Genomic DNA, 13,395 nt, shown 5'->3' with positions numbered 1-13,395 from the left:
TGCTTTGAGAGAAATGTTCCTCAGAAATGTGCTGGAAACATTCATGTCCTGAAGCAGAAGATAATTGATTATGTTTTTTTCTACTTATAAAGACAGAGAAGTGGATGAATATTAAAAAAAATTGTTTTTGAATTTTCACCAGTAAAAGCTGCCTGAAAAGTTTCTGTGACTGTTTATTTTCTTTGACAGTTCCTGCTTCTAAGATAGGATTTTAAGATAACTTAGAGCTCTACACCAGAATCTTCTGAAGAATCCACCTACAAAGCTAACCTAACTGTTGAAATGCTTTGGGCCTAGTTCTGTAGAATCTTTGAGACTTGAAAAAAACATTTCTTGAGTCAATTGTGAGTGGTCTAATATTTTGAAATTGTTTTTAGGCAAAGGAGCAGATTTGAGTAAGCCTCCCTGTCGAAAAGCAAAGGAAATCCGGAAAGAAAGGAAAAGGTTAAAACTGATGCAGCAGAACCCGGCTGGAGAACCTGAGGGTTTCCAGGCTCAGGGTGAACCACCGTCTTTGTTCCCACCAAAGGCCAATAAATCCAACCAGCCCAAATCGCTCGAAGATTTAATTTTTGAATCTTTACCAGAGAATGCATCACACAAGTTGGAGGTACTTTGGAGGGTGTTTTATTTTATTTTGTTGTTGGTGGGTACTTTATTTATTTTCATTTGAGGTTCTACTCACCAGGTGATATTTTGCTGTTTAAATAATGGGAAATTAAAGTGAATTGGGATGGAGTAGCATTTGTATTTGCTAAGTTGATTGCTACTTGAGAAAACCCCCCCCTTTTTTTTTTAAGATTTAAAATAAATATTTTAGGCAATTTGGCTACTAAAGTTGTGAAAACAGTTCCAGTTTTAGCATGTTACTATGTAAGGGACTTTGGCTTTTTGTATCCCTTGATTGAAATTTAGTAGTGAAAGAGATAAAATATACTATGTCAATTTTATCTTTGGTAGTTTTGGTTAGATAGTGAAGGAAATCACAGTAGGCAAATCTTTGTTTTTTATCCATTCTAATATTCTGATCTTGACCAAGGCAACAAATTGTATGACATATGCAAGCCAGCAATTAGGAATTAACTAAATAGTACTAAGTTGTACTACTACAGTCCTTTCTCAGTAATTCTCTCAAACCAATATAGGCATAATACGAATACTTTTAGAATATTCCTATTATTTTTGACTTACATTTCAGATTAAGTCTACATTTTTCGGTATTTGGTATTCATTTTTTTCCCCTAAAACATTAACGATAATAATTTTGTTCTCATCAGTAACTGGGCAACCTTTGAATTTATAGCTTAATATTGTCTAAGTGTATTACTAAGGACCTGCTATTAAGAAATTAGCTTTAATGCAATCTAAACCTTAGGATGATATATATTATTAGACTTAAGTCTTAACTATGTTATAATTCCTTAGCTGTTCTGATTTTGGTATTGACACTTTCTCCTTCCCAAATTAAAAAGAATTGAACCCACTACTTAACGTATTTTAAGAGGAGTCTTTTCTCTTGTGATCATAAATAGTAATGTGTTCAGGGCACCAGGCCCATCTAGCATGTTGTACAGTAGGAGGCTTTTTAATTTTTTAATGTAATGATAGCTAGGATGGGCAGAGATTTTTTTGTCCACTGTATGACCCTCTTTTTATGGAGAAGAATTACTTCTTATGGCACACATGAAAATTTTCTACTTAGCCTTTTTTATTGCACTCGATTTTCTGTTTTATTATTCTGTTTTGCTAACACATTTTAACTGGTTAGTAAATAGTTGATGTTAAAATAAATCGACTTTACTGTATAATTACGGTTTTTAACTCCTCCTCATTTTACGTATGAGGAAACTAAGGCACAGAGAATACATTTATTTACTTGACCCAAGATGGTGACGTTAAAATTTGAGTAGAAGAAACTTCACTTTAGAATCTTCATTCTTAACTCTGCCATGAAGTACGAATACTTTGTGAGGGTTGTCTTTCACCCTTACAAAAAAATTTTGTAAATTTAGAGTTAGCAGTGATGCATGAAGAGCGTCTAAAAAATGTGTTCACATATTTTTGTCTTTCTGACTGATTTACTGAAGGTGGGTTGCATGCAACGAAACAAGTATTTATTTGCGTTTGTTTCTGGAGTGCCAGAAGCATTCTGCCATTTTACCATAGAGTCCATCTTCTGTGATCGGTCATAGACCTTAGTCTTCGAATCTTCCGCCTTTTTAATGAGTCTGCAAGTTGGAGAAATAACTTTTAAAAAAAATTTACTATCTGGTTGATTTTCAAGGTTAAAATACTATCATTGTTTATGCTTTAATATTTGTGTGGAAACATTTGGTTCTTTTTGGGTGGGAGTAACTGTTTTAATGCATGTTCTGTGGAATAAATAATTAATGAACATTGTTTTTTAACTCCTTCTGAAGGTGAGGGTGGTGAGATCATCTCCACCAAGTTCTCAGTTCAAAGCCACATTTCAGGAGTCTTACCAGGTCTATAAACGTTACCAGATGGTTATTCACAAGGATCCACCTGATAAGCCAACTGTGAGCCAGGTCAGCAGGCCAAGTGCGATTTTTTTGTGCAAATGGAACTTTCCCCTCCATTTGATATCACTGTATGAAAACTTGGTTTATTTGTGGTACATTTTATTTGTATTCAATTTGCAGCATATCTGCAATATGATAGGACTGTGGATTAATGGACATTCTGAAAGTGCAAATTTTACCTAGCACGTGTTGAGTGCCCGTCATGTGTAATTTCAAAGTGGAAAGTAACACGTAAAATGAGTTATCTTTATTCGAAGTAACGATGTTTAGATGTATTTATCTAAAAATTAGTAATAAATAGAGCTCTAATTTTTATGATAGGCATACTTTGAACAACACGGTTAATATGCTTTATCTGCATGTAAAAGTCACGTATAAACAGAGTTCATAACAGCTAAATTATTCTTTATTGATGTACTACCCATACAGGACAGAGTGGAATTAGAAAAGTAAGATAGTAGAATTTTTTTTGAGATAATAGAATATTTTAATAGAAGTTCACATATGCTTATCATTTTATAAATCAAATTACCCAAGAAAAATTTGGAAGGGGAAGAATCTTAAAACACTTGATACAAATAGAGGAGACAAAAGTAGTGACCCTTATGAGCAACATTGTGACTCCATGCAGAGAACCACAACAGGTGGAAAGAGTGAAAAAGTAAAAAAAAAAAAAAAAAATTTGTCCTGGTCCATATGAGTTAAAAATTTCCTAAGTGTTAGTGTAAAGTTAGTGCTTGAGGCTCTGTGCCAATCAGCACGCCCCAGGGTTCGTTCATTTCATGAAAAATACCAGCGCTGAGCTTTGGAAGTGGATTTGCGGAGATCTTACTCTAGCCTCACCTTCAGAAGCATGTCATCAGGTAGAGATGTTTCAATAGCATTTGCTTGTATCTTCCTTGCTCTGAAGGTGAGGTTAGTACCTGTCTCCTTTGAGGACCCAGAGTTCAAGTCGTCCTTCAGCCGGTCATTTTCTCTATATGTCAAGTATCAAATGGCCATACACCAGGACCCGCCCGATGAGTGTGGGAAGACTGAGGTACCTTTTGTTAAACGTTTTTTCCTATCTTGATGAGGCTGTCTGAAGAAGCGTAACATCGAACTTTGTTTTGCTGTTTTCTTATTTGTTGAGTAGAGCCGATCATACTTTTCAGTGTATGTCACTAAACTTTCGTGAAAACAGGTTCTATCTGTGGGTATGTAAGTCCCCCAGGAAGAAGGATAGGTTCTTATTCAGTGTTGTCTCTAAGAACCTGATGTAACGTGTTCCCAGTCATCTGGCTAAGTCAGCAAACATCACTGAGTGCTGGTTAGGTGACAGACTGTGTGCCATGGCACAAAGGGGAGAGTCTGTGCCTTTGAGGAGTTGATAATCAAATGGGAAAGATGGGCCAGTGAACAAACCTATGTAAACAAGCCAGTGGAAAACAATGAAATATGTTGAGATTATATGGAACATCATTTAAAGCATTTATTGAGGGCTTATAGTTTCCAGGCTGGAGATATTTAGATGAATGAGAAATCGCATAATTGTCAAAGAGGTGTGGATATATTAGAAGAAAGATGCCAACAGATGTGGAAGAATTAAATTTTGATTTTTTTTTTTCGTTTGCTTTTTAATGACACAGACTGTTTTAGCTTAAAAGAGAGGATTAGTAAGACAGGAGTTAATGCTGTAATTTCCCTGAGAGAGGGCTGACTGCCAGGTCTCTTAGAACCTTACCTAGTTGAAGAGTGGTCTGCAAACCAACAGAATCCACCTGGAATGCAGAATCTGGGGTCTCCCTGCAGCCCTGCTGAATTAGAATCTGCATTTTTTTTTTAACATTTATTTATTTTTGAGACAGAGAGAGAGCATGAACAGGGGAGGGTCAGAGAAAGAGGGAGACACAGAATCTGAAACAGGCTCCAGGCTCTGAGCTGTCAGCACAGAGCCCGATGCGGGGCATGAACCCACAGACCGCGAGATCACGACCTGAGCTGAAGTCGGACGCTTAACCGACTGAGCCACCCAGGCGCCCCTAGAATCTGCATTTTGAATCAGGTCTCCAGGTGATTTGTATGCACCTTCTGGTTAGAGCAGCGCTTCTGTAAGTTCCCTGTTGAGACCTGCAGCTGCCTATGATTGTGTTTACAAACAGTAAGGAAATCTGCCAGGTCCCAGGACACTCCCTTTGATATTCCCAGGGCGTCTTATTCCTTCTGAACATTATTCCTTCCTATTACCTTGGAGACCCTGGCTTTGTGCCTGCTTGCTTACCAGGTACAGATGGATGGGCCATAACACAAGGACGTGATCCGATGTGTTTACTTGGTGAAGATTACTTTCCTGGAACTTCACCCACTTAGGCTTTAGGTCTCTGTGGAGTCTAGTCCTGCAGACTAGTCCATTGTTAAAGGCGTTCACAGCCTGATTGGGGCAACAGGTGGGTAAGCAGGTCCAGTGCCATTAGGGTTAGCTATTGGATTAGTAGAGAAAGCTGGCTTAGTGGGGACTGGAGGGTAAAGAGGTTTTTCTGAAGGAGGTGACATCTGAGCCAAGTCTTAAAAGATAGTAAATGTTTTTCAGGACAAAAGGGAGAAGGGTGTTCTCGGCAACAGAACTGTATATAAGAAATATAAAGTGCCACCTATGGAATATTCTTGCTAAAGATATTGATCCTGAATTACAGGCTTCTTTTTTTTTTTTTTTATTTTTTAATGTTTATTTATTTTTGAGAGAGAGAGAGAGACAGCGTGAATAGGGGAGGAGCAGAGAGATAAGGAGACACAGAATCAGAAGCAGGCTCCAGTCTCTGAGCTGTCAGCACAGAGCCTGATGCGGGGCTTGAACTCACAAACTATGAGATCATGACCTGAGCCACCCAGGAGCGCCTTGAATTACAAGTTTCTAATTGTAATAACCAGTTCACAAAAAAATGAGGGATAAAGGATTATTTAAAATGACACCTGGGCACTTCTATGAGACAGATACATAATAGACAGTGTTTCAGAAAAAGAGGGAGTGGGATGCCTGGGTAGCTCAGTTTGAGCGTCCAACTCTTGATTTCAGCTCAAGTCATGGTCTTGAAGTTCATGGGTTCAAGCCCTGCATTGGGCTCTGTGCTGGCTCTGTGGAGCCTGCTTGGGATTTTCTCTCTCTCTCTCTCTCTCTCTCTCTCTCTCTCTCTCTCAAAATAAATAAACTTAAAAAAAAAGAGGGAAATCTCTAGATTAAAAGTTATAAGCTTTAAAAAATACATAACAATACATATGTAAAAATACATAACATAATGCCATCATCACCCAACAGAATTAGTAGTCAGATCATCTAATGCCCAGTGGATGTTCACTGTTCTTTAGTTGTCTCAAAAGTGTCTTTATAGTTGGTTTGTTTGGCTCAGGATCCATGTAAGATCTATACATCACATTTGGTTGATATTCTTGTAACATCTTTTAATTGAAAACAACCTCTTGTTTTTAATAGCATTTTTATAAATATATATTTTTCTTTTTTTTAAGTTTGTTTATTTTGAGAGAGCGTGCACTGCCATGCAAGTGGGAAGAAGGACAGAAAGAGAAGGAGTGAGAGAATCCCAAGCAGGCTCTGCACTGCCAGCACAGAGCCTGATGAGGGGCTCGAACCCACAAACTATGAGATGATGACTTGAGCCAAAGTTGAATGCTTAACTGACTGAGACAACCAGGCACCCCCTGAAACTGTGTTGTTTATTTTAGAACTAATTTTGCTTTCTTCTATTGATACTTTTTGAAAATGTAAGCAAATATATATGTGTTACCTGTGTGTGTGATCTTTCTGTATATATGGTGTGTGTGTGTGTGTGTGTGTGTGTGTGTGTGTGTATACACATATCTCTGTATGCATGTTTTTACAACATACCAGTACACGCACAGGTATAGTGGAGCTAGAGAATTCCATTTCATTGTTGAGAAATGTGGTAAGACTTGATAGGCAACAAAAACCAAAGTTGAATTGATTTTTTTTTTTTTTTAAGAAAAGATTTACAGTAAAACCTTAGTTTGCAAGCATAATTTGTTCCGGAAACATGCTTGTAATCTAAAGCATTTGTGTATGAAAGCGAATTTCCCCATGAGAAATAATGGAAACTCAGGTGATTTGTTCTACAACCCAAAAACATTCCTATAAAAATGATTACAATACTGTAATAGAAAACAAAATAATAAAATACAAAATACAAAGAAAAATGAACAAGTGAACCTGCACTTACCTTTGAAAACCTTTGTGGCTGGTGTGAGGGAGACGAGAGAGGAGGGTTATTGTGTAGGACGACTTTCACTGCCATCAACGAATCACTGCTATCGGTTGGTTCAGTGGAATCTTTCTGCATGGGGGCTGTTGTATACGCTCGTGTGGATGTTAATCACAGCACGGTATTAATAAACTCTTGTCATATACTGTACTTAATGTAACTGGCGATAAGGCAGCAGAGCAAAGGGTCTGTGTCTGAAGGCAGCCTGACCTAGAATGAAGCAGAGCATTTCTGAGCTTACTCTTGTCTGGAAAGACTGTCCATAGGTGCTTTGAAGTGACAAAAAATACAGTAATGCCAGTTGTGAGTACCTTCCAGTGTTCTGAAAAATCAGTGATTTCTGCCAAACACTGCGTTCTGAGACCCGAGCTCTGAGCATGGGAGACGGTCACCCACAATCCCGCAGTGAGAAAGAGAAGAACCGTTGGCTCAGTTGTGATCTTGTGACATTCAGCGTCACGTACTACTCGTATTACAAGACATCACTCGTTTATCAAGTTAAAATTTATTAGAAATGTTTGCTTGTCTTGCGGAACACTCGCAGAACAAGTTCCTCGCAGTCCAAAATTTTACTGTATTTGCATATGAAACAGAAGTTTTGGGAAAATACCATCAGTGTCTCCTGCTTGTGGTCTCCCGGCTCCCTTTCTTTTTAAGGGTTGACTCTCAGGCACATGGTGGCGGAGATGAATACTGCCAGTTTAAGGTATGTTGTTCTCACAGCGAGTGATCGCAGCAAAAACGTGCATGTTTTAACTTAGTTCAGTAAGAAGTCCTGAGGAAGGTGCTCATTGGCCCAACTTGAGACGCGTCCTTATCCCGGGATCAGTCACTGTGACTGGGGGATGGAGAACCGTGGTCATGTGTGGGATCACGTGCACACTGTGCCCAAGAGCTGAGATGGAGGAGGGTCCTTATTTGAACACATGTTTAAAAGAGAGTGAAGGAATGTCTCCCAAAATAATGTTGGACGTTCCAAAATCCTGTCTGGTACTGAAGGTCCCTTTGGTGGCAGGCTTGTGCGGGAGGTTTTCTTCCAGAGTGCTGAGACTCGAGACAGAGCCAGCGAGGTATGCCGGGCTTGAAATATGCACTGGTAGGAAGCGGACGGTGCGGGTACAGCAGACACTTCGGAGGGAGAGCTGATGAGGATTTGGTGTTTGACTTGAAGGATGTTTGGGAGTTGGAAGTGGAGGAGAGGGACAAGTCCAGATTGATCTTTCAAGTTTCCGGCTTGCGTGATTGGGTAGATCGTGGTGACCTTATCTGAGATCAGAAATACAAGAGGAAGAAGAATTTGTGCGCTTTGGGACAGAAAATGAGTTCCAGGGTGAGTTTGAGAAGCAACTGACTGTGGCAAGATACTAATCAGAAATGAGCATCTGGCACTTACCATCCGGAGAGACTCCAAGGTGGTGTTCTGTGTTTAGACTTAAGGTGTGATCCAGGCTTTTAGAAAAAGGCTTTGTATTTTTTGAGTGGTAGATTATGCTTTCTCAATTTTGTTATATATTATGGGATAGCTCTAATGTATAATATAAGTGACGCATATTACAGGGTAGTAACCCATACTCTGAAAGTCGTATATATTTAAGAAAGATGAACATGGCATTTAATTAAAATCCTTTTATAGTACATTTTAATTTGAGTCATTTAGATCTGTATTTCCTTCTGTATGCAGTTTTTGTACATTTTTAATTTACATTCACTGCCATTAGTAGCCTGAACTCTGGGTATGTGATTTGACCTGTGTTTAAATAGAAATATGTAATGGATTTCTTTATTATGGCCAGATGGTTTTGCCTTCACAATCTGTCTTATAGGTCACATCCTTACAGCAAGTTTGTACTGGTGAAAATGTCTTTGACGGTATAGTCCTTTTTGATTTCACAAGTAAACAGGTTTGATTAATACTATATTGGGTTTGATGAATCCTTTGACTTTGAGATCACCCATAGATAGCATTTTATTTATCTGACATCTAACTGAATTCATGCAGAGTTTTCAGAGACCTACGAAATGGTATTTTTTTTTTCTTATGAGCTGAACTGTCTGTTATCTCTCTGAATATAGTTTCTAAGGAATAACATGAAATAATATGTTGTAAGTCAAGACTTTTGTACTGTACTTTTTTAAAAGTTTTTTTTTTTGCCTTTTTTTTTCTTTTTAAAGTTTACCTGTTTGATAGAGGGAGAGAGAGAGAGCTGGCGAGCAAGCTGGGGAGGGGCAGAGAGAGCAGGAGAGAGAGAATCCCAAGCAGGCCTTGTGCTGTCAGTGCAGAGCCTGATGCAGGGCTCTGTCTCACGAACCATGAGATCATGACCTGAGCCAAAATCAAGAGTTGGACATGTAACCAACTGAGCTACCCAGGTGCCCCCCTGCACTGTGCTTTTTTATTTTTAAATAACAGCTTTACTGAGATATAATTCACATACCATATAATATAATTTGCCCGTTTAAAGCATATGATTCAGTGATTTTTAGTATGTTTATAGTTATGCAACCGTCATCACTAACACCAGAACATTTCTTCATCCCGAAAAGAAACCGCATATCCATCAACAGTCACTCCTCACTTTTTCCTGAATGCCCCAGCTCTAGGCAACGACTCTCCCACTTTCTGTCTCTGTAGTTACCTAATCTGGACATTTCATGTAAATGGAATTATACGGTATGCGGTCTCTTGTTGACAGGCATAATGTTTTCAGGGTTCGTCCATGTTGTAGCATGTATCAGCACTTCATTTCTTTTTATGGCTGAATAATATTTCATTGTATGGATATACCACAGTTTTGTTTTCCTATCCATCGATGGACTTTTGGGTGGTTTTCATTTTTTGGCTTTTGTGAAAAATTCTGTGTACATTCATGTACAAGTTTTATGCGGGCATACTCATTTCACTTTGGAATATATGTAGGAGTGGATTTGAGTTACCATCTAGTATAATTTCCTTACTATATTACAGTTTTCTTCCCATCCACCTTCTTTATGATGTTGTTGTCAAACATACTACTTTCCTTTATGTCATAGTTCTAATAATATAATTATGCTTTTATACAGTTGTTTTAAAATCATTAGGAGAAGAAATAATACGCATTTATATAAAATATGAGAAGTCTCTGATGTCACTCCCTAGGGGGCTCAGCCTTGAGCAGTGCAGTCACCCTGGGATGCCAGTGGTCTTCCCAGGGTTCTGTTTCGTCTCTCACCCAGGTCTTTGATGTTTTGTGTCTTTTGGCATCACACCCAGCTCTTAGGCTCACTAATTGCTGGCTGACTGCGGTGTGGTGTTGCAGCAGTGTCCCAGGGCAGATGTTGCTTCCTTGTCTGCTTCAGTGAAATCTGGGCCCCTTTGCTGGGGCAGTTTTTGAGGCCAGTCTTTTACGGTTTGCTCTGACCCCAAAAGGGCCCTTCTTAGCAGTCTCTTCCTGTTTCTCTGTGATATATCATCTGAGCTTGTGGTTTAGCTTGTTGCCCTCATGGAATTACTAGCGCCCTCTTACTTGCTTATCACCAGAACCTCAACTTTTAAGAGCGCCCTTAGGCTTGAACTTTCCCATGCACTGTTCCAAATATAGTTATTTCCCTTGAGAATTGGTGAGGCATTCTCTGTTCCCGTGGCCTCATTTCTCCACTGCGCTGGAGTTGGGGGCGAAAACGGTCCTTTCTCTTTGAGTGACACCCCTGTTTAGAAGCAGGGTGGTGGTCAGGAGCAGTATCTCTGGTCTCCTCTAGGTAAGATAATTAAATTCGGAGAAAATCAGTAGGGAATTTCAAGCCTGTGAACTGCCTCGAAGATGGTTCCATGTAAGGAGAGGGTCCCTGCTGCAGACTGTTTTCATCCTAGAAATTCTTACCTCACTTGGCAAGACCCTCGCTTATGGATGGAGAGTAAGCTCACCCTGTCAGTAGGTTGGCTGTCTCGAGAAACTGATCTGGACATAATACTTTGCTTCCCAAAAAAGCCAAGAGTGGCGTTTCATTTTGAAGGAACCCGTTCAACTCATTCTAGAGCGCAGAAGTAATTCCTCCTTGTACACGACTACAGTTTTCTGCATGATTGCCTGGCCAGTGTTCCTGTGGTGGGATGCAGGGAGAGAAGCCAAAAAAGTTCTCTGAAAAGTTTAAGTGTTCTCCCGACTTGTGTTAGGGCCTCTATGCAGCAGCTCACTGTGGCGTGGTTTTGTTAATATAATAGGTGAAACTAATTTACTTGTGTTCAAGAAAATACGTTTTTTTGCTCTTATGGTTGTAAAGCATTAAAGTAAATAAAAGTCAGCCTACTAGGAGACCTCGATCAACCATATCAGCGCATAAAATCCATTTTAACTCTTATCGGTAACCGTAAAATAATCATTTCAGCACCCCAGAAAAGTAGATTGTGTTTTTTCAGAGATTTGATGAGAAGTTAAATAGATGTAGATTGCTTTGATATATAAAAGAGCAAGTCAGCTCTCTTTAGAAACATCGCTAGAGAAGTAGCATGTAATTGTAGATAGCGAGATTGTAAAGGACTTGATGAATTCTTCCAGAAGGCTTTGCTTCCATTCCTGTTTTCAATCACTGAGGTAGATACCAGATTTTCCGAAAATAATATAATATATATAAAATAAAATGGGTGTATTTTGTGACCTATCTTTTGTATAGTACGATATGAAACCAGCATTTATGAATCATTGTTTGTCAGAATACCACTAATTCCAAATCATATAAACATGGGATCTTAGCTGGAATTCTATTGATATCGTATTATAGAAACTACCATTATCTAATAGTATTTATTAAGTGCCACTGGTTCCTTAGAATAATTAAAAAAATTGATCTCAACTCTTCTAAACTATTTGAAAAACAGACTGTACTCTTAGCCCCAGTGGTCTCTTCACATTTCCGAGGCATTGACTAAATTTTACATTTTATTACGGACTTTCCAACAGAAAGGAAAATTGGAAGAATGGTATACCAACCGCCTGTATACTCATCACCCGGATTCAACAACAGTTACTTTTTCCATGTTTGCTTCTTCTCTTGTGTGTGAGAATCATTTTAACTTCCATTGTGTTCCATGACGTTTTACTCCTAGGTTCTTTAGCATGCATCTCTGGAAAGTAAGATGCGCTTGTTCAAAATGCAACATCATTGTCACACGTGGGAAAATTAACAATGATTGATTTACAAACGCCGTCTAATATCTGGTCCTGTATTCATTTACGTTTTCCCATTTTTTTTAAACCTAAGCATCCAAGCTAGGTTTTTATATTATTTTTGTATTATATTTTTTATTCCAGGACAGCTGTCTTTTAAATATTTGTGGTGATATTGCTGGGTTTTTTGCCCAACTTTTTACCTTGAAATTGTGAAATTTATGAACAGAACAGTTGAGAGATTGCAGTGAACACTCACACTGTGCACCAGGGCTCACGGTTAATAACTTTGTCAGATTTGCTTTATCTTTCTTCTTCTCCTTTTTCACCTGAACTGTTTGAGCATGAGCTGTGGCTACGATAACCCTTCACCTGGAAATACTAAACATGCTCCTGCTGAGAATAAGTATATTCTCCTACATAACCATAATATTTATCATTCCTAAATTTTGTAACATCACAGTCTATGTTTAATGTTCCCAGTTATGCCAAAAATACCTTTTATAGCTTCTTTTTTTAAATACAGGATCCAGTCAAGGTTCATGCATTTCATGAACTGTTGTGTCTACACTGTGTTTATAAAGTGGCTGTTATTTCTTTAGTCTTTTTTGTTTTTTGTCTTTCTTATGACTGACATTTTTAAAGATCTTAGGCTAATTGTCTATAGAATGTCCTATATTCAGGATTTGAGTGTTTTCTAGTGATTCGATTCAGTGTAAGTGTTTTTAGGTGTAGGTGATGTGTACTTGAAAAAAACCTGTTTATTGGGGAATAACGTAGAATGGAAAAAAACGCACGTAAGTGTTCAGATAGATGAATTTTTGTGAATTGAACTTATTTGTGTAACAATTCTCCGATCAAGAAATTGACTACTCGCAGCCCCTCCTAAGTTTCCTTTCCCCCTTTTGCTGTTATTACTACCGATACACTCTTGACTTGTAAGACCTCTGATTCATTTTTGCCTGTTTTGTGCTTTATGCAAGTAGAGTCCTACACGTGTCATCTTTCGCTCGTGGTTTCTTTTGCTCAGCATTTTGTTGGTGCGATTCATCTGTGTTACTGTGTGTTGTAGGATGTCCAGGCTCATTGGATAGTGTTCTCCTTGTGAATATACCGTGGTTTACCATTTCTGCTGTTGATGGGAATTTGAGTAGTTCCCGGATCGGAACTACCATGAATAGTGCTGCACATGGACATCCTTGTACGTGTCTTCTCGTGAACAGGGGCATGCTTCTGTTGGGTGTATACCCAGAACAGAACAGCCATGTCCTAGGCTCTGCAGATGCTCAGCTTTCGGGTATCACCGGTTTTCTCTCAAGGTTGTGCTGGTGTTTTTGCTCTGCAGCATTATACCTGGTGGCACACAATGTCAGGTTGTCCCTTATTTGTGATGCTAGGTCTGCTCGCTTGGTTGGACGAAAGCCATCAGATCTCTTTATC

At 38.8% G+C, this 13,395-nt stretch overlaps 1 protein-coding gene across 7 annotated transcripts in view; it reads left to right on the top strand.

The window, feature by feature from the left end:
* The window catches only part of ATE1 (arginyltransferase 1), a 153,356-nt gene that overhangs the window by 17,709 nt on the left and 122,252 nt on the right, over positions 1-13,395 (top strand). For 3 of the 7 annotated variants that reach the window (XM_042908691.1, XM_042908688.1, XM_042908692.1), the window contains exons 6-8: positions 378-610; positions 2,421-2,549; positions 3,454-3,582. In XM_042908691.1, coding sequence (XP_042764625.1) covers positions 378-610; positions 2,421-2,549; positions 3,454-3,582 — 491 coding nt within the window. The remainder of the gene's footprint in view (positions 1-377; positions 611-2,420; positions 2,550-3,453; positions 3,583-13,395) is intronic. The other 4 variants (XM_042908694.1, XM_042908690.1, XM_042908693.1 and 1 more) reach the window with 2 other exon arrangements.

This window comes from Panthera leo, chromosome D2 (genome assembly GCF_018350215.1).
Source record: "Panthera leo isolate Ple1 chromosome D2, P.leo_Ple1_pat1.1, whole genome shotgun sequence".
NCBI lineage: Eukaryota > Metazoa > Chordata > Mammalia > Carnivora > Felidae > Panthera > Panthera leo.
This window is presented reverse-complemented; position numbering and strand designations above follow the sequence as displayed.